The sequence below is a fragment of the Fringilla coelebs genome (assembly GCF_963513975.1).
Source record: "Fringilla coelebs genome assembly, chromosome: Z".
NCBI classification, from domain to species: domain Eukaryota; kingdom Metazoa; phylum Chordata; class Aves; order Passeriformes; family Fringillidae; genus Fringilla; species Fringilla coelebs.
The window spans coordinates 62,043,099-62,062,132 of record NC_140031.1 but is presented as its reverse complement, the minus strand read 5'-3'; the positions used below and the strand labels follow the sequence as shown (position 1 = coordinate 62,062,132).

Genomic DNA, 19,034 nt, shown 5'->3' with positions numbered 1-19,034 from the left:
GAGCCTAGAAAACAAGTCCTCTGAGGAGTGACTGAGGGAGTGAGTGTTTTGAGCAGGAACCTGAAGGGACACATTATTGTTGCCTACAGCTTCCTGATAGTAGATTGTAGATGGTAGGGGTCCATCTCTTCTCCCACGTAACAAGCAATAGGACAAGAGGAAATGACCTCAAATTGCTCTGGGGTAGTTCAGGTTGGATGTCAGGCTTCCCAGGGCAGTGGTGGAGTCACTGTTCTTGGAGGTATTTAAAAGATTTGTAGGCATGGTGTTTAGGGACACAGTTGCCTGCAGGACATGGCAGTTAATGGTTGAATTCCATGGTCTTAAGAGTCTTTTTCAACCTAAATGATTCTATGATTCTGTATTCTGGGCTGCTTGCAGGTGGTTTGAAGCATGGAAGGAAGGGTAATCCCGGTGTGTTTCAGTGCTCCACAGGAATTGGGCGCATGCTCAGGCTGTGGCTAACTCAGCTTCTCACATCAACCTCCTACGTAGTCACCCCAAAGCCTGGTGAGGGCTGATAAGTGACTCTTGACTCAGCGAAACTTTGCCATAAGACACTGCAGAGCCAGTACTGTGACTGTTCCTCCATTTCGTCTGTCTTCGACCTTGAAGGAAGCATTTGTGAAAGAAAGAGTCACTGTGCCCCCAGGTTCTTCAGAGGTTTAATGGAATAGATGGACTTCAAAATCTTACAGAGCTGGCACCTGTGTCTCTCAAGAAGGAAATCTCTAGAAGACACTTGTCCCTCAACTGTAAACTGCTTTAAATGCCAAGGAGGCAATTTCAGTATTCCACAGAAAACTTTGGTAATGCTTAGCAATGGGGAAATTACAGGCCCCACCACCTACTTTCAAGTTGTTTGTGCTCTGAAGCAGAGGGACTGAGCTGTACCCACTTTGCTGTAGTGAAATTTGCACAAGTGGGTTAAATTTCATGGCCAGTCTTGGCTACATGAACTGTTGTAGCTGGACAGTTTACAGTGTGCCAAGTGCTGCTTCCCTCCCCTTTCTCTGCACATTTCAATTCAGCTAGCCCTGGGCCATTTTCACTGATGGCCCTGGAAGATGTCAACTGAGTGTTCAGCAACCTGGGCATCTCCAGTGTCACAGACTCCTCAAATGCTGTTGGAGCTGCTCAGTAGTGGAACATCACCAACCTTGGGTACATCTCACCATGCCCCCACACAGCTTTCAACACAAAAATATCCTAGGAAAGTTTTGTCCAAGGGACAAACACTCAATTTGAGTGGATCCTGCCATTGGCTGGACTGCTTTCACTGTGGACACAGCACCAGGCTTTGGATCTATGTGTAAGTTAAAGGTCTTTGTGAGCCTCAGGGGCATCCCCTCTGTGAGCCTCAAGGGTACTGTCTGGCAAGGCTACTGCAAAGCACTGTCCACAGACCTGCATATCCCTCTGTGCAGTCAGGGATGCAGCCCTGGTAAACATGGGCAGCTGGGGGAGCTGTGCTGCTGCCGCTCTTACAGGGTGTCAGGGCACTTCTCCCAGTTTTCTCTCACAGGACAATGACAGAGAAGCAATTTGCAGGCTTGTCCTTCACTCCCTGACTTGAGGAAACTTGCTGGTTGCAACACACTGCTCTGGGAGAAGTGTGTGCTACCCATTGCTCTGTGTGACAAACTATGGTGCCTGTGAAAGCAGATAATCCCTTTCTTTCCTTGCCTTGACTGAAGCATGAAAAGATGAAAAACAGATAAATTGAACAGGAAAAGCGTATGCAAAACTGCAAATTCATATGCATACTCTCTGGCACAGATCAGGGCTTTGCAGGCATCTTGCTGTCCACCAGCTGCTTCCTGAGTCTCACCTGACCTTGGCAGGCACAGATCTGTTGGGTTTCAGAGTCAGGTTCTCTGCACCAAGCTGGTCTTCCTGAGGTCTGTGGCAGTGTTCAATCACTGCCTTCACCCTTCCCTTGGTCTACCACTTGCTTTTGAGCCATGTGAAATAAACAGCCAAATCCACAAGTCCCTGGGGACGACGAGTATCTCTGAATTTGCTGTGTGTAGAGTCAACACTGCCCCTGTCCTGTGGCTGCCCATGCTCTGACCTTGCAGGTCTGGCCTATTAGTCTGCGCTTTGGTTCTGCAGTTTCTGAATAAACACTCCACTTTGTGCTGGAGGCATGTGGTTTCCCTCTTCAGAAGAGCTTCTGGATGGTCTGTGTTGTTTTTTCCTAGCCTCTGCACATAAATAGTCATGGCTCTCAGGGCATACACAGCGCACACACTCTCTTGGGCTGCAGCCGCTCTGCTGGTGCAGTTTGAGCCATGGCATGGGGCTGAGATCCTGGTGACACTTGCCCACCCCTAAGGAGAATGAGCCCCAGTTATGCTAAGCTGGGCATAACCTTCCCATCAGCCCTGGCAGAAAACTGGGATAGAGCTGCCCAAATAAATCCTGCCTGTGGCTGAGTTGGCAGCAGCAGGAGCAGAAAACCTCAGGACAGAAGTGAGCAATACATTTATGCTGCTCACTATGGATGTGTTTTGGCCCTACCAAAGCCTTTCCCTATGGTGCAGGGGAGACAACAAAGTCTGCAAAGAGCTGGCAACACAGGGAGTAGCACACAGTCAGACCCCCTCTTCCATGCTATTTGTGGTATGGAAGAGGACAAACAGTATTGCAGAGCCTTGGGTGAAATGCACAGGTAATAGCAGCAGCCATGGAGAGCTGCAGAAGTAGAAAGGGTTCAGGAAAGGAGAACGGGGAAAATCAAAGCTCTGGACAGCCCTGAGCAATTAGTGAGACTAGAACTTTTCAGTCTGGGAGAGAACTTTCTGAGGAGAATTAAGTTTTTGATGACAGCAGTTGCCTCTCAGGCAGAAAATAGTGGATACAATCCATCTGACTGAGCACAGCTGTTTTATGCTCCTCAATACTATTTCCAGCTGCAGCATTGAATCTGTCAGCAATGGCTTTGTGGTGCTTTGAGTGTCCTACCTGGTGGCTCCAGTAAGGTGTAGAACTGGGTGAGAGGGTGAATTCCAGCTGACCAAGCACAATAGTCATAGTAAACACTGGCACATCTCCCAGACTCCAGGGATGGTCACTGACTTTGGGGAGCTCACTTGACCACACGTAGACCCCAGACTCCTATCAGATGCCTGCAAATGAGAGCTGTTTGGGATACTAGTATAGCAGAAGTCAGAGCAACATGATCTCCAGCTAGTGAGCACAGACCTGTCCTTGGAAGGGTTCAACTCACCCTTCAAAGCTGATCAGAAATCTCTAATTCTGTACAAATACTACATCTCGTATGGGACTTAAATGACCTAAGGAGGCAAGCCCTGCATCAGCCCTCTGATCTCTGCCACTGTGAGCCAAGGGGGACCCCTGCCTGCCCAAGTTTCATGGCCTAGTTGCAGGTGTTTTGTGTGTCCATGTGCTAGAAGTGGGAGATGAAAGAGCAGATGAAGCCCCAAGGCCTACTGATGCACACTGACACTATTACCTTGGTGCGACTGAGCCCTGCCATAATATCAAAGATGGCCCTGACACCAGAAGCAACCTACACCTGAAAATTCTTCAGTTTGGGGTTTTTCTCGAGTGCTGGAGCAGACATCTGGGATCCCTGGTGTTCAGCATCTCTGCTCAGACTCTTTCCATGCTCCCATGTGTTATCTGAGCTGATTGCTCTATGAAAGGCCTTAGATAAAAAGCAGAATAACATCTAATATGCGAAGTTCAGATATTTTCAATTTTCATCAGCTCTGGAACCAGTGAAGCAGTTTACTAGGGAGACGTGGAGTCATCTTCTCCCATGCCAGAGAAACATTAGTTTCCCTTCACTAAATTGCCTCCTACAGAGAAAAAACTGTGCTTGTTCAGCACCTTCCGCATCAGGACCGGCGCGTTTCTTGCTGCTCTCCCATGGCCTTTCTTGCAGGAGTGTGGGTGAGATAATACTCTGCACAGAGCACCCCGCGTTGTTATCTGGATTTGAAATTACTGTTTTGACTGTGCACTTTTAGTAGCCCGTGGTGGGAACTGGCTTATGCTGTTTTCCTCCAGCCATGCATAAAAAAGTGCTGTTGAAATAAGGTTGCGCATGTCATTTTATTATTCACCGTAGCTAGCTTAAGTGTGCAATTCGCACAGAGCACACAGGATCAATTAATCACTTGTTTTTAGGCTCAGGAAACCTATCAGAAAGCTCAGGTATCTTGACACTGCCCATCTTTCAAAATCCGGATGTCTCGCCTGGTTTTCCTAGAGTAATACAGGAAAAAAGAGTAAGAGATCAAAATAAAACACCATTCCATGAGTCATCCTTTGGCTGTATTCCATCAAATGGAATGGAGCTGACTCTTACAAAATTGACCTGCTCATTTTCCTATCTAAAGAGCTGAGGTGACTGCAACATCCTGGCTCATGGATGTGCCCTCCCAGGGCCTGTGGTACTGGTGGTGCATGTGCAGCTCAACCTGCTCCCAGCAGGGCTGTCCCTAGCACGAGGTTATGGTGGCCATGGCTCTGTCTGAGCCCCAACCACCATCCCAAAAATGGAGACCCCCCCTTCACACCTCTGTAGTGCACCACCAATTGGACCTGGTGCCTGTGTCAAGTTTTCACCCTCTTGGGGCTGCTGTTTGTGGCTGTTGCCCCATGTTGTATTGCCTGCACCAAGACGACTGAGGCTCCATCCCATCTGTGACTGTAGACTGCTGGTGGATATCCCCAGGCATCCCCTTCCTCAGCCTGGCTGGGTACAGCTGCTCTGCACTTCCTTGCAGCTTCTCTTGATGAGCTGGCCATCCTTCCCTCCTGCAGCCCAGCACTCGGTTTGTTATCTGCCATGCAAGTGCAGCCTGCCATGGCTTTTCCCAGGCTCTGGGGAGCCTGAAGGACTGTATTTCACAAGTACCCAGTTTCAGAGAGCCAAAATTAGACCCAGGAGGTCCCTGCCAAGGGCATGAGCTTACATTTTTTCCACACAGAGCTGGCATTCATTGGCATAGGTATTTCCATCGGTCCCACAGATGGGCAAGTACAGGAGGGGGCAGGCGTGCAGGTGGGCCAGGTCTTCACACGCTGGCTGGAAAGGAGAAACCACAGCACACATTTCAGTGCCAGCAGCACTCATTTCTTCCCCCCAGAACACTGAGGCATGAGCAAGTGCCACGGGCGACCTGGATCCTTCTGTCTCAGAGTAGTGTGTGCCCACAGAGGAGCAGGGGCCGCTGAATCCCTCAGAGGGACTTGTGGCCTGGGCTTTGGTGTGGGTTTGGTGCTGGAACACCAGTTGCCATGAGGCTGGGGATGATTTCTGGGAACAGTCTTTCTCCCAGGCACAGCAGGCATGCCCATCTCAAGCCATGAACAAAGAAAATTGGAAGCCTCTTACCTTTCTCAGGCCACCCCCTTCATTCAGCTCTGCCCCTGAAAGAGAGCAGAGACCCATGAGCATGGCACACCCGTGCCTGATGGCAGAAGCACGAGATACGGACAGAGGATCACATCCAAACCAAAGGGAAGGCAGGGTTGTGCAGAGCCCATTCAGGACTGGATCAGCTCTGTGGGTTTGATGAGGTGGGATCGGTTTGCTGCTGCATGCCACTCCCACCCAGCAGCACAGTGCACAGCTTCCGTCCACAGCTGAGCTGGCTGGGACAAAGCTGTGAATGCCTGTTCCCACCTCCTAAACCTTCTCCCAACAGCCCTCTCTCCCAGTTTCTGGTCAGAAGCTCCAAGGAGCATCCAACACATCTCCGGAAATGGGAAACCATGCAATGCAGGATGTGGTATGGGGTATCCTCAGAGTGTGAGGCTCGGTGATACCGCACAGCTGGACAATTGCCGCCTCTAGGGAGAGCAGCACTTGGTGTGTTCCTTTTTCTCAGGCAATCAGAGCAGTAGCAACAGTTCACAGCCCACCTGTGCAGTGCACAAATGTCCTGGGAGCATGAAGGCTCACATACAACCAGCTGCAGGGCCATCACTACCTGCACGTAGGTAGCAATGGCTTCCCAGTGCCTATAAACAGGTGCTTCCCTCGTAAATATGCTGAGCACATACTGTTCTTGCAAAGACTTGCCAGTTTGCATGGAGGCAGGAACTGCAGCACCTGTGGACTCTCCCAGGTCACTCCCAAGTGCAATACATTTGATGAACCCGCCTGTAACCCTTGTCACAAACTGCTAAAAAGGAAGGCACAGTGTGTTTGCTCCAATCCTTCTCCCTCACCATGCTGCCATTGTTTGTTTGCCCTAACCTCACCTCCTCTCCAAACCAGAATTTCTGGGTCTTTCTGCCCTATCATGCATTCCCCTCCATCCCATTATCCATCTGCCATTCCCAACCCACCACCGATGAACCAGCCGCCAGCAGCAGAGCAGATTTACCTCCGGCAGCGACCAGAGTCGCCATTGCCGCCAGCAGCAGCAGCTCTCTCCCAGGCATGGTCAGCTCAGGCAGACCTGCTCAGGCACCTCGCTCTGCTCGTGGCTGCCTTTATAGAGGACGGCACAGCCTTATCTCAGGAACACTGGGAAAAGCAGTGCTTTGTTCCTGCTGGGAGCAGCTGGACTGTACACCCTAAGGGATCACTTAGGCACTCTCACACGTAAGATAAGCTTTCCCCTGAAACTTCCCAATTGTCAGCTTCAGGTGGCAGCATCGGAGGCTGCTTTACAATCCCTTTGCACTGTAGTCAGGTGCTGTGGTTTGACACTGGCCGAACGCCAGGCAGCCACAGAAATCACTCACTCACTCACCCTCTCCTGCCGCAGCTGGGCAGAGGAGAGAAAAATTACATGAAGGATTCATGAGTTGAAATAAGGAATGGCAGAAAACACTCCAAGGGCAAAAGAGGCTCGGCTTTGAGGTACAATGTGAATTTATTACTAACAAAATTAGAGGAGGATAATGAGAAGTAAAATAAGCCCGTAAAAACACCTTTCTTTCTCCACCACCTTTCCCTCCTTCCTACTGACAGCACGAGAGACAGGGCATGAGGATTTTGGTCACTTCATCACCCAAGGTCTTCTTCTGCTGCTGTGTGAGAGGAGCTCATCCCCTGTGAGACCATGGGGTCCCTTCCCATGGGACACAGCTCTCTGTGAACTTCTCCAGCGTGGCTCCACTCTCATGAGCAGCAGTCTTCCCAAAACTGCTGCAAGTGAGTTCCTCCCCAGGCAAACAGTGCTCCCAAAACTGCTGTGGTGTGGCTCTCTTCCCATGGGGTGCAGTGCTCCAAGGACAGGCTGCTCCAGCCTGGGGGCAGGGCCCCTCTCCCCACTGAGTCTCCCACAGGATCACAGCCTCCTCCAGGCATCCACCTGCTCCAGCATGGGCAGCTCCATGGGCTGTGGGTGGATCTCTGCATCCCCCATGGACCCCCATGGGCTGCAGGGGCACAGCTGCATCACCATGGGCTGCACCACAGGCTGCAGGGGAATCTCAGCTCCAGTGCCTGGAACCCCTCCTGCCCCTCCTTCTCCACTGACTCTGGTGTCTCTATGTTGTTTCCCTCACACATTCTCACCTCCTCTTCTCTGGCTGAATTAACACTGCATGCCACCCTTTGTTTTTATTTTCTAATTAAATCTCTTATCACAGAGGTGTTACCGACCTCTCCAACTGGCCCAGCCTTGGCCAGCAGCATGTCCATCCTCAGAGCCATCAGGGATTGGCTCTGCTGGACATGATGGAAGTTTCCAGCAGCTTCTCACAGAAGCCACCTCTGTGGCCCCCTTTCTGCTAAAACCAGGCCATGCAAAACCAATACATCAGGGTTGGGCAATGCTGCTTACCCCAGCCAGCTACTTCTGATTGTATCTCACCTAAGCCATCCCTTCAGCCTTGCAGCTGCTATTCTTCACACATGACAGGTATCTGCACTTGAGTTGTGAGACTAGACATAGAAAAGCCAGGAAATTCAGGCTGATTAGAGTGGTGGCTCTGTGGCATAATCCCATGAGACCCAGCCAGGTGCATACACAGCTGCCTGACGCACTGGTCAGGATCCCAAACACAACAGGAGGTCTGTCACCATGCTGCAGCTAGCCCACACAGTCACTGGGTGGGATGGCATGGCATGGCATGGCATGGCATGGCATGGCATGGCATGGCATGGCATGGCATGGGATGGGATGGGATGGGATGGGATGGGATGGGATGGGATGGGATGGGATGGGATGGGATGGGATGGGATGGGATGGGATGGGATGGGATGGGATGGGATGGGATGGGATGGGATGGGACAGGCTGGGGGTGCAGAGGGTCTGGAGGGTACAAAATTCAGCTGCCGGGGGGCAAGGAGCTGCAGGTGCAGTCACTGCCTATGCTTGGAGGAGCCACATAGTCAGAGATGGTTTAATCTTACCTTGCTCCACTCAACCACCTTGGCTGCAGCCAAGATTGCCAGAGCAAAATTATCTTTATCATAAGATTCAGTGTGTTGGAAGGGGGCAGTGTGCATGGGTACCCAGATTAAATACACAGAGGTGGCACACAGAGCAGGGAGAAGACAGAGAGGCTGGAGATGATCCTCAGTGGCAAGAAACACTGTCTTTTCAACAAGAATCATGACCTTAGAATATCCCAGCTGCTTTGCCTGCAAGACTGGACAATTTATGTCAGGATGAGCGTTCTTATCTCCTCTTTCTCAGAAGCTTTATTTTCTACATCTGTCCCCACTTTCTTTTGGTGAAAAAAAAATCAGTTGGTGAAGGGAAAAGGATGGAAAGAGAGCCACAGATCATAAAGTCAGTGCAAGACCAATGTTGACTAAAAACTCCTTCAGGTCAGACTTGCTGAAATGAGGTCTGGGCCAGAAAGGACAGAGACTCACCTTCCCCATGGGAGCAGATGGGATGTATCATGTGTGCAAGGGGTGAGCAGGGGGTAGGTGCCCTACAGAAACCACCAGCAGGCTGGGAGAGCTCCAGATGCATGGAGCACACACATTTGCACTCGCTGAGGTTCTGACTATGACTGTGCTTAGGATGTTTTTTTCCCCAGAGGAAGATACATGCAGAGTATCTCTGTCTGAGTCAGAAGGGGACAGCTTGAGCATCCCTTGTGGCCAGAGAGATATGGGCCCTGCCAGAGGCTGCTTGCATCCTTCTATTGGAGGCCTGCAACTCAGCAGGGCTGTGACCAGGACTTGGGAATCGGCAACGTAACCAGCTTAGGGTTCCCCTTGCAGAGTCATTCCTCCACTCTGCCAAGGCAGCTGCACACATGTTTTATATTCCCTCTTCACAGAGTTTACACAGTTCAATAACCTTTGGCTTTCATTATTATTCCACTTTGGAAATCCCTCAACTAAAGTAAATATTTAACTGCATTAGCAGTTGTTCCCAAGGCACATGGGGTCCTGTTAGTCTTGTTTAGTCTAGTACAAGGGAGGCCAAGGGGGATCTGATAGCAGCCTACAACTGCTGGAAGGGAAGCTGATGGAGCTAATCTCTTTTTGGTGGTGCCAGATGACAGAATAAAAAGCAATTGTCACAAACTGCAGCCTTGAGATGATCAGGTCAGGAGTCAGGAAAGAGGCTTACCCCAAAGGGTGTACAACCCAAAACAGCAGAGAGGTGGGACATCTCCATCTCAGCAGGACATGTACCTGACCAAGACTCACTGTGCCCAAGATTTGTTGGGTGAGCCCTGAAGGACCCTGCCACCAGCAGGCTGGGACAAGCAGCTGTCAGTCTCCAGCACACATGGATGTATGTCCTTAGATTCACTTCTGGCAAGTCTGGTCCTAGCCAGCACTCAACAATATGAGCAACACAGTGCCCCTCCTGCAAACTGCTCACCCACCAAGATACTTCACAGCTCCGCATGAGGGCTATCTTGGGCCTTTAAAGTCTTCTCCAAAGTTTTTACTACCCAGAAAAACATCCAGATTCTGATTGTAATGCCTCTGGTGCCACCTCCACTGCCTCTGATTCCAAGCACGGCCTGGTTCTCTGGTCATGGCAGCAGTGGCGCAGGAGCAGCAGGCTGGGGCTGTGCTGCTGGGACACGTTGTGTGCTCCTGATCACTCCCCTGGGATAGAGGGTGGCAGGAAATGTCTGCTTCCCCTCTGTGCTGGAGCAGCAAGGTCAGTGGTGCTGTAGCAAATCTGTTGGCTGATACAAGGCCTGATCTTCCTCTGCCTCATTCCTCAGTGGCATTCAAATCCCAGTGCCTTCACAAAGCAGATTAAAATGATATACTAAGAGATAGCAAAGGGTAAATAACCTCTTGCAAACTGTTTTTGTCCTTTCAAGCTTTTCTGCCAAGCACAAACTTTCAACTCCTAATGAAAGTCCCTGCCTCCTGTACCCCTGAAATTCTTCCTCAGGTGAGGCAGGAGGTTTTCTGGTGGCTGCTTCCCTCACATTGCCTGTGGAGCTCCAGCTGGCTCTGCATTTTCTCCCTGTACTTACACCAGCAAGATGGTGATGTGCAAGGCTTCAAGACATGGGATGGGGAGATGTGAAGGCTCTGGGTTTGCCTGAGGAGCTGGAGACCTAGTGTCACCACCAGCAAGACACGCAAACTCTGCTGGAGACAGTGCCAACAAGCAGGGAGACTTGTGATTCTGAAACCAACCTTGGGCCTGCCCCCTTGCAGCACTACCTCTGTGCTTGTGCCCCACAGCGGTACCCACATCCACGCACTCATCGGGACTGCCCATCACACCCTGGACCCTTGTGGTGCCTCTTCCCTCCAGGCTGCAGCTGTGTTTGCAGGCTCTGGGCCCGAGCGGGCGCAGATGGCAGCCGGCCAGGCCGCATTGCGTCACAGCGCTCCTGCCCCACGCCTGCCTGCCTGCCGGCCTTATCGCTGCCGTGGCCTTGGTGTCGTCACCACTCCACCCAGCACCTGCCGTTTCCTTGCTGTTATCTCTTGTCTTTCCTGGATTTCGTGGCTATTCTCGGCCTTCCCAGGTTCTGCAGCCACGCTGATATTTTAACTCCTGCTCTGCTGCTCCTCCCAGGGCTTTGGCGTGCAGCAGACACCCACAAGGGGGTCCCACCAGTACTGCAGTGCCCTGAGACGAGAGCGCTGCCTTGCTTGTGCAGCCCAAACCAGAGCCCACCGTCCACCCTGCTGCTGCACAACGGGGCAAGGCAGAAACAGCAGGGCAAGTGCCACGCTCGTTTTCATCTTTAGCTTACTCCCTGCGTCTAGGTGGCTTTTATAGAGAGAATAACAGTGTCTGTTCTGTTCCTCTGACCACTCTGAGGTCTCCAGACAAGTAGGAGAAAGAAGGAGTAATTTGTTCTCCTTTGTATGAAAAAAAAACCAAAAAAAAACCCTAACCAAAAAAAACCCAAAAAAACCCCACCAAACAAACCAACAAAACAAGCAAAACCTGAACAAACCAAACCTAAACCAAAACCCAAACCCAAAACTCACACCAGAGATCCAAGTGACCACCAGATGTTTGCCCTTTGATATACTGTGAATGCAAAACTCCACAGGTGAAATCTCTGTGATGGGGGAAGGGCCCAGCCATCACCACTTCCCAGCAATTTTGCCAGACTTTCAGGAATCAGAATACATATTTGGACACCTTCTTCCTTTTTATTACTGAGAGTAAATACTGTGGTATGTCAGGCAGGTATGTCAGTAGGTGTGAACACTACTGACATACCCGCCTGACATAACACAGTATTTACTCACAGTAATAAAAACTTTAAAAAATTTTTTTATGATAGAAGAATTACCCTGTGACACTGCCAGCTGCAGCAACACAATATTGTGAGTACACAGACTAATCCTGCCTGCTGGCTCTCTCACCAGATGCAGTCTGAACCATAAATCTGCCGTCAATCTGGAGAAGACTAAAGTTTCCTGCCAGGTAAGGCTGTACAGTGGACCTCAGAAGTGCAACAGCCTAAGGGAGTATCTATTGCACACTTTTTTCCCCTGCAGCAGCTTACAGCTGGGCAGAAGTTGCTGCGACTCGCCCTGATCCGTGGGCACCCTGTCCTCTTGTCCCTTGTGTTGATCACTGCCTGTTCAGATCTCCGTTCTACAAGACGTGCTCTAAATGCACCCGCAATCTGCAAATGCTCTGCAGCTCCTTGGCAGCTTACAGATGGCCTTGACCTGCATTTTTCCACATGCTTGCACTTGAGGGCTGAGTGACCAAATTCCAAGTGCAGCAGATAAAGCAGCAGAAAACCACAGATTTCCTTCTCGACTGGTAAATGCTTGGCACGAGGCACGCCAAGCCCCAGTGCTGGTGTCAGGGACGGGATGAGGCTGTGTGACTAGGCAGGTTAGGCAGAGCTCCCTTGCTGCTGCAGTACTGTCCCCTCCTGCTCTGAGCTGACACAGATAACCTGGGGGCTGGTAGCAGTGGTAGGTATGCTGTCCCCGCCATACTGATGTTCAGTCTTGTTTATCTGGGAAATTGCACCCGCCGTAATTTACAAAAAAAAAAAAAGAAAAAAAAAGGTTTCTCAGTCTCTTTTTCCCCAGAGTTTGTTTCTGAATGAATAAATCTGTACTGGGCCCCAGTTTTTTATGCCTTCTAAGAACAGTGTTGCTAATTCCATTTTGCGTGGGACTGAATGCTGTCATCAGCCTGCATTTAGCACCATGCTGGAGAAAAAGGGATAGTGCATATGCCAGCTCCCCCCTTCAAAGTGACAGCTGCTCTGGGTGAGTTTTTGTGAAGAAGGCCCCTTGACTTCTGCAAGAGAGGCCTGGCCTTCCCACTCTGCCAATTGCTAAAGTCTCTGAAGATGCCCCAGAGAGAACTGATGTAATAAGGGACACAATAAGGATGCAGTAGTGCAAGAGAATCGGGGAAGTCTTTCTCCCTGCATTTTGAAGGGAAACTGTTCTGTGATGCTGGATTTGCATCGATCTTCAACAGCAGGGTCACCCAGACATGCCTGGCCACCTTTCCACATTGCCACTGCTTAACATTCATATGTCTCCACTTTTTCCCACACATCTGCAGGTGCAGCATCCTTCTGAAGAAAAAACAGGGAATGAAATACTCTTTCTAGTGTTCTGTTTATCCAGTGAATGTGCAGGCACACAAACTGCTCAGTACTTCCCTATTAGTTAAGTTGCCAGAGAAGGAAGATGCAGGTTTACACATTGACACTAAGAGCAGAGATGTGTCTCCTTGATGTTGCCTGCTACTTCTGACTTCAGAGCCCATCTATTGTGCAGGTGTAATTTTTTTCCAAACGATCTATTCACTACTTGGGCATGTATGAATTAACAGCAGGAGGGAGCCACAACAAATACCACTGAACAGAAGGGCATCAGTCACCCTCAGTGAAACCCATCCTATTTCTTGGAACACATTCCTGCAACATTTGCTTTCATTTCTCTTAAAAGCTTTAGACAGAACTTGGTGGTCTCTGGGATATCTCATTTGCATTGAGACAGCAATATCCTCTGTTAACTCATGGAAGCTCTGTTTTTTACTTCAATACTGCAATTATCTAGATGTGTACTGGCAGATCAGAGCAGAACTAGAAGTACTGAAAGCAGCTTACTCTTAAGTAGCCAGATGCTAATGCAAAGATTTTCCTTTGGGAACTGTCAGGTAAAATCAGGTCAACAGTGGGGAAAATCCTACCTTTGAGCATAACTGCCATCCCAGATTGTCCTCCAGAAAACACACTGCCCAAGGGTCCAGCCAGGTCCTGGCACCTCTGGACAGATGTTATTCTTGCCAGGGAAGCAAAGCAGTGAATAGAAAAGAAATGCACTGCTGATAGGCACAAGGACTGAGTACCCTTGTAACAAGTGGATTTGTGTGATTTGTATATTAAATTGCAATAACAAATAATCAGGCTGCACGTTAGGCACTTCAGCAGGAACCACCCAAACCAACAGAAGATGAGCAAGGAACTGGCAACGTGCAGCAGTAACCAAATGTGAGCTGGCTTTGGAGGCGGGTTTTGGCAAGGCCCATTAACCTTTAACCTTATTCTAGTGATTAGATAAAGTTGTGTATGACACCTCTAAACAGATAAAGACAATTACTATTTTCAAATTAAAAGCTGTCAAAGACTGTAACTGAGAAATGGTGTAAGTTTTTCTTCACTTAGGTGAATGCAGCTGCAGGTACAGAACATATCTTCTTGCCTGGTGATGAGCTTCTCTGCAGAGGAAGCTATTTTTGTCCTTGTTCTTGTCAACCTACACACAACCAAAGCTTTGCAGGCACCTCCTTTTGCTCTGGCAGGCCTGACTCTATGCCTTGTGCAGATTACTGTCACTTCTTTTCTGAGGCAAGCACACAAAATGGGGCCTGAGACACGGGGCACAGCTTAGCACCATGTGGTTAAAAAGATGCAGACCTTACCGGACTGGGTACAACTGAGAGGAATGGGGGAATAAGCCTGGTATGGATGGGTAAAGAGGTACAACCTCATGCATCTTTCCTGTCACAACTGTGGGACACCCTCAGTCCATGACAGGACCAGCCAGCACCATTCAGGAGGCAAGGAGATTAGGCTTAGGAGCTGGTCTGTGTCCATATTGGCTGCATCAGTGCCCCTTGGGACCCTTCCCACTGTGCACAACCACCCCACGGAGGCAGTTCAATGCTGGTAGCAGAATTGTGCAAAAGGACTTCCAGGTTTGTAAGATGATTCAAGTTTCTTTGTTCAAGTCTTCAAGTCCTTATTTCAAGTAACAATCATTGCAAATTGTACACAAAGCTTGTGGCCTGGTTTCTCATGAAACTTTTTCCCATGGAGACGGTGCTGCTCCTGATTTGATTTCTCCGGGCTCTCAGCAAAAGGCAGAGGGATGTTGCAATTGGATCTCCAGAGCTTCCTGCCTCTCTTCACTTGTTTCTTTGCTGCTACCTGTCCCTCCAGATGAAGTCGGCCCTTCCCAGTCCTCCCCCTAAAACAGTGCCAGGGCAGAAGAGCTCCTCAGCCCACACAGAAGCAAGCAGCAGCGTCGTGGCGCGGGATCCCGTGAGCAGGGGGCTGTGCTGTACCATTCGGGCTCATGTCCCCGCCGCAGGGTGACCCGCAGGCTGCCCGGAGCCATGCCCTTGCCTCGGGGCCCTGCCCTGCGGAAGTGCTCTGCTCGGCCCTGCCGCCACGACAGCGCGGAGGAATGTGCCTGACGGGGATGCTGCCCGCCCATCCACACAGCCTGTCCCACAGTCAGGGAGCGAGGGGAGGCACTGGGGACAGCCCTGGGCTTCTGCCGGCCTCGGAGGGAGCAACAGAAGGGAAAGCATAGAACGATTTGGGCTGAAAGGGACCTATAAAAGATTATCCAGTCCAACCCCCTGGCATGAAGGGGAGAACTTTCACTTGACCAGGTTGCTCTAAGTGCCATCCAAGCTGGCCTTGAGCACTTTCACAAATGGGGCAGCCACAACTTCTCTGGGCAACCTGCTACAGTCTCTCACCACCCCCACTGAAAAAAAAAAAATCTCCTCATGAACAGTCTAAATCTACACTCAATTTGATAGCCTTGTCCCTTCTCCTGTTATTACAGGCTGTGAGAAAAAAAAAATGTGCCCCCATCTTTCTTGTAGAGCCCCCTTTAACTATTGAAAGGCTGCTCCCTAGAGCTTTCTCTTCTCCAGGCTGAACAACCCCAACACTCTGAGCCTGTCGAGGCATGCTCCAGCACAAGAGAGGTGCTCCAGCACTCTGATCTTCTCCATGGGACTACACTCTAAACAGGTCCACATCTTTCTTCTGGGGACCCTGGAGCTGGACACAGCACTCCAGGCAAGGCCTCACCAGAGCAGGGTAGAAACACCACCTTCAACCTGTTGGCCACAATTCTTTTTATACAATTGGCTTTCTGGGCTGCAAGCACACTCTGAAATAAATAAAGACAGAACAAATTGCCAATATCATTAATCTGAGTTACTGCAGATTTATACTAAGGAAAGTTGTACCTTATGGAAAGCTATCAGATCACTTTAATAGGTCCTGTAAATCCAAGAAACAAAGATGTCAAAGAGGGTGTGTGTCCCCCAACCCACACCACTGGAGAGAGAGCATGTTTCTGTCCTGCTGGCATTCCTGGAAGCAGCATTTCTATGGAGAGAGCTGGGTTCGATTTTCTGGGGAGCTGCACCGTGCCCAGGAGCACAGTGCCAGCAGAGGACACCTGTGACCCAGGGTACCCTGGCACAGACCCCCACACGCCCAGGGTGCACAGCTCTGCTGCCTCACACCGCTCTGCAAAAGCCCTCTCCATCGGGCTTGGGCCCCTGACAATATCTGACAATATCTTCTGACCTCTCCTCTCGCCTCCTTCTTGCCCAAGCTGTGATCATCACAGGCACCACTTTTGTGCCCTGGGGATGTGCACTGCATATTTTTTGTTCTTGTGAGTGACCAGGGCTGTAGGCTTCAGCCTAGCACGACCCAGGTCTGCTCACACATGTGTGGCCTGCTCTTGTCTCATAGATGCTCAGGGCTGCCACAGCCGCCCTGAAGAGCAGAGTCATAAGCCCAAACTCCCATTCTTCATGGAGGAGCTGATGTGATGCATGCTGAGCTTGGAATAAGCAGACAGGAGAGCTGCTGTGGGGCTGTGCTTCTCTGTGCCCTCCCTGGCCAGAAAGGGTCTTGTGAGTTTTGACTCAGAAGGGCTGGGGCAGCTACTGCACCTCCGCTGTCCCAGGCACCTTCACAACTCCACAAGCCCACACACACCGATGGGCCATGTTTTGCTGTGGGGCACTGCATTTTCATGTGCATATGTCCCTGCAGGGCTGGTGGTCACCACACGCTGCTCTTCAGCTGAGGAGTGGTTGCCCAGTGGAAGTACATGGTGCTACTGCTCTGGCAAAAACCTGACCCCAGCACGTGAGCTGCCTGACTGAGAACCTCCCATTTGATTAATATTTACATCCCTTTCTGGACTCTGCCATGCTCCTTGAGAACTTTGTTTTTCTTCCAGGAATTTGAGGCTTATAACTTCCTTCTTCCTCCTCATACTTTGATGCCTAACTACAAATGCCTAACTACCTAACCACCACATTACCCTACATTACCCGTGAACTTTCACTGTGTTGCAACCTGATGGCTTGTTTCAGCAGGTATTCTAGATATTTGCAATTTCTTCCAACTGCCAAGTTTGATCAGAATCAGACTTACAAGTCATTAGGCATGATGGATGGACAGATGTATTCATGTGTAGGAAAGTATTATAGTTAAGCGGCATTTTTTTTGTAGGGAGAAAAAGACTGAAAATTAACTTTGCCAAAAAAGAACATCACAATATGATGAGGTCAGAGTGGACTATGGTGTGACTGGAAAAGTGAGATCTCCAAGGACTCCTTACAGGTTGGACTGGAGTGTATGCTGCAATGGTGAAAAGCTGGGGAGGGCTGGCATGCAGTGTGAGCAGCCTGACCTTGCACCAACACGTGCTCATTTTTACTTCTCCTGTAATGCCTATATTTCTCTTTTTTCACTCATGGGTTCATTAGGACACCTTACCTCTTGTGTGGATACCTGCTTGGATCTGTAAGTCTGCATTTACCATTCACACATCATTGCACACTTGAGTGGTGCAGAGTGTGAATGATCCCTTCCAGCAACAGGGCCTTCTTTAAACACAAAGCCTTGCTCTGCTTCCAGAGACGTGTTGAGACCAAGCAAGACAGTGGTCCCATGGAAAAAATTGCAATATTTTTATAGGATTCACATGAAACATAGCAGGTATTCATGGTGGGGAGCTACAGTGCACCCATGGAAAAATGTGTTAGACATTCCCTAACTCTGATGCTTTTACTAAACACTGTGCTGTCACTTCTTTTGCTATTTACTAGACAAATTTGAAAGATGACATACATGATAGTGTCATGGGAAATCAAACTGACTCTGCTTTGAGTCACAATTGAGGTCTGGTTCACAATGCACCACTTCCCTACAAGTGCTCCGTTCAAAACTGAAAGAAGGGAAAGACAGATTTCACTAGCACAAGTCCAGGTATTTTCTGACAGTAGAGAAACATGGAAACTCTGGACTGATCTGCTAGTCCTGAAGAATGGATTTTCTGCTGGCTCACATTGTGGGTTGCCTTTTACCAATTGATCCATAGAAGATGTCTGAAGAGCCTGAAGGTGTTGAAAGATAGGTTTACTCATTGAAGAAGGCAATTATTGATGCTTGTTTGAGTGCTGACTGAGTATATCAGTGCCATCAGTGATGGTGTCATTATAGCATCATGGACACAGGCATTGCCATCACGTTGCTCACAACATCAGGTTTAAACAAAGCACAAGGCAACTATTGGACTGACTTGCAGAATATCTCAGAAAGAACTGAGAAACATTTAAGTGAACAGAAAAAAGGAAGCAGATGTCTCTGGTCATGCACTTTGGCAGCAGGATAGCTCATTCTCGTCACTTTGGCAGCCCACCAGGCAGCACCAGAGGCCGCTGAAATCAGCAGATCCATGGGGGCTGAGGACAGTAGGAGTAGCGCAGGCGCGCATAGGGCTCTCTGTGTGTGTGTGTGTGTGTGTGTGTGTGTGTGTGTGTGTGTGTGTGTGTGTCTGTTACAAAGTAGTTTTTACCAATGGGAAGAATGGGATTCACTTTCTCCCTGCAGTTACTTTGCTTTCGTGAGAGCAAATGAACAGCGGCATTAAGGGCTGCTAGCAGGAGTTATTTATTGCACTTTAAAACCACTTAAGTGTCGCACGGTGTACATGAAGCACTCTGAAGCCCAGATACATGCAAGTCTGCCAGACCACGAACAGGATTTTGCCTGGCCAGCTGTCAGTCTCACCCTGTGAGTCACCAATGTCCCACTAATTACTTTACAGTCAGCTGTGAGTGAAATGCCTGCAGCACCCAGGGGAACAGCAAGGTTAGCACTGTCTCCCTGACTGTTCCCTGCTCCTGCAGTAGGGCAACACTTTAAAACCCACGCCATCATCTCTGCTGGCCGAGACAGGATAGGTTTCTTCCTGTAGAGCCAAGGCAGTTTCTTTCCAGACTCAAGGACTCGCTAGTTATAAGAAACATATGTAACTAACTTTGAGGGATGTTGGATGGTGCCCAGACCTGCTTGAACAGCTTGAACAGGCACTACTACTG

The 19,034-nt window shown here is 49.7% G+C and overlaps 1 protein-coding gene across 1 annotated transcript; it reads right to left on the bottom strand.

The window, feature by feature from the left end:
* Positions 1-4,119: 4,119 nt before the first annotated feature.
* Positions 4,120-6,476, bottom strand: SPINK4 (serine peptidase inhibitor Kazal type 4). Its single transcript, XM_084225215.1, has 4 exons — positions 6,369-6,476; positions 5,372-5,406; positions 4,950-5,062; positions 4,120-4,236 (listed from the first exon to the last, which is right to left on the bottom strand). Exons 1-4 carry the CDS (start codon positions 6,424-6,426, stop codon positions 4,182-4,184), a joined length of 261 nt encoding a protein of 86 aa, XP_084081341.1. The 5' UTR covers positions 6,427-6,476; the 3' UTR covers positions 4,120-4,181.
* Between the last annotated feature and the right edge of the window lie 12,558 nt (positions 6,477-19,034).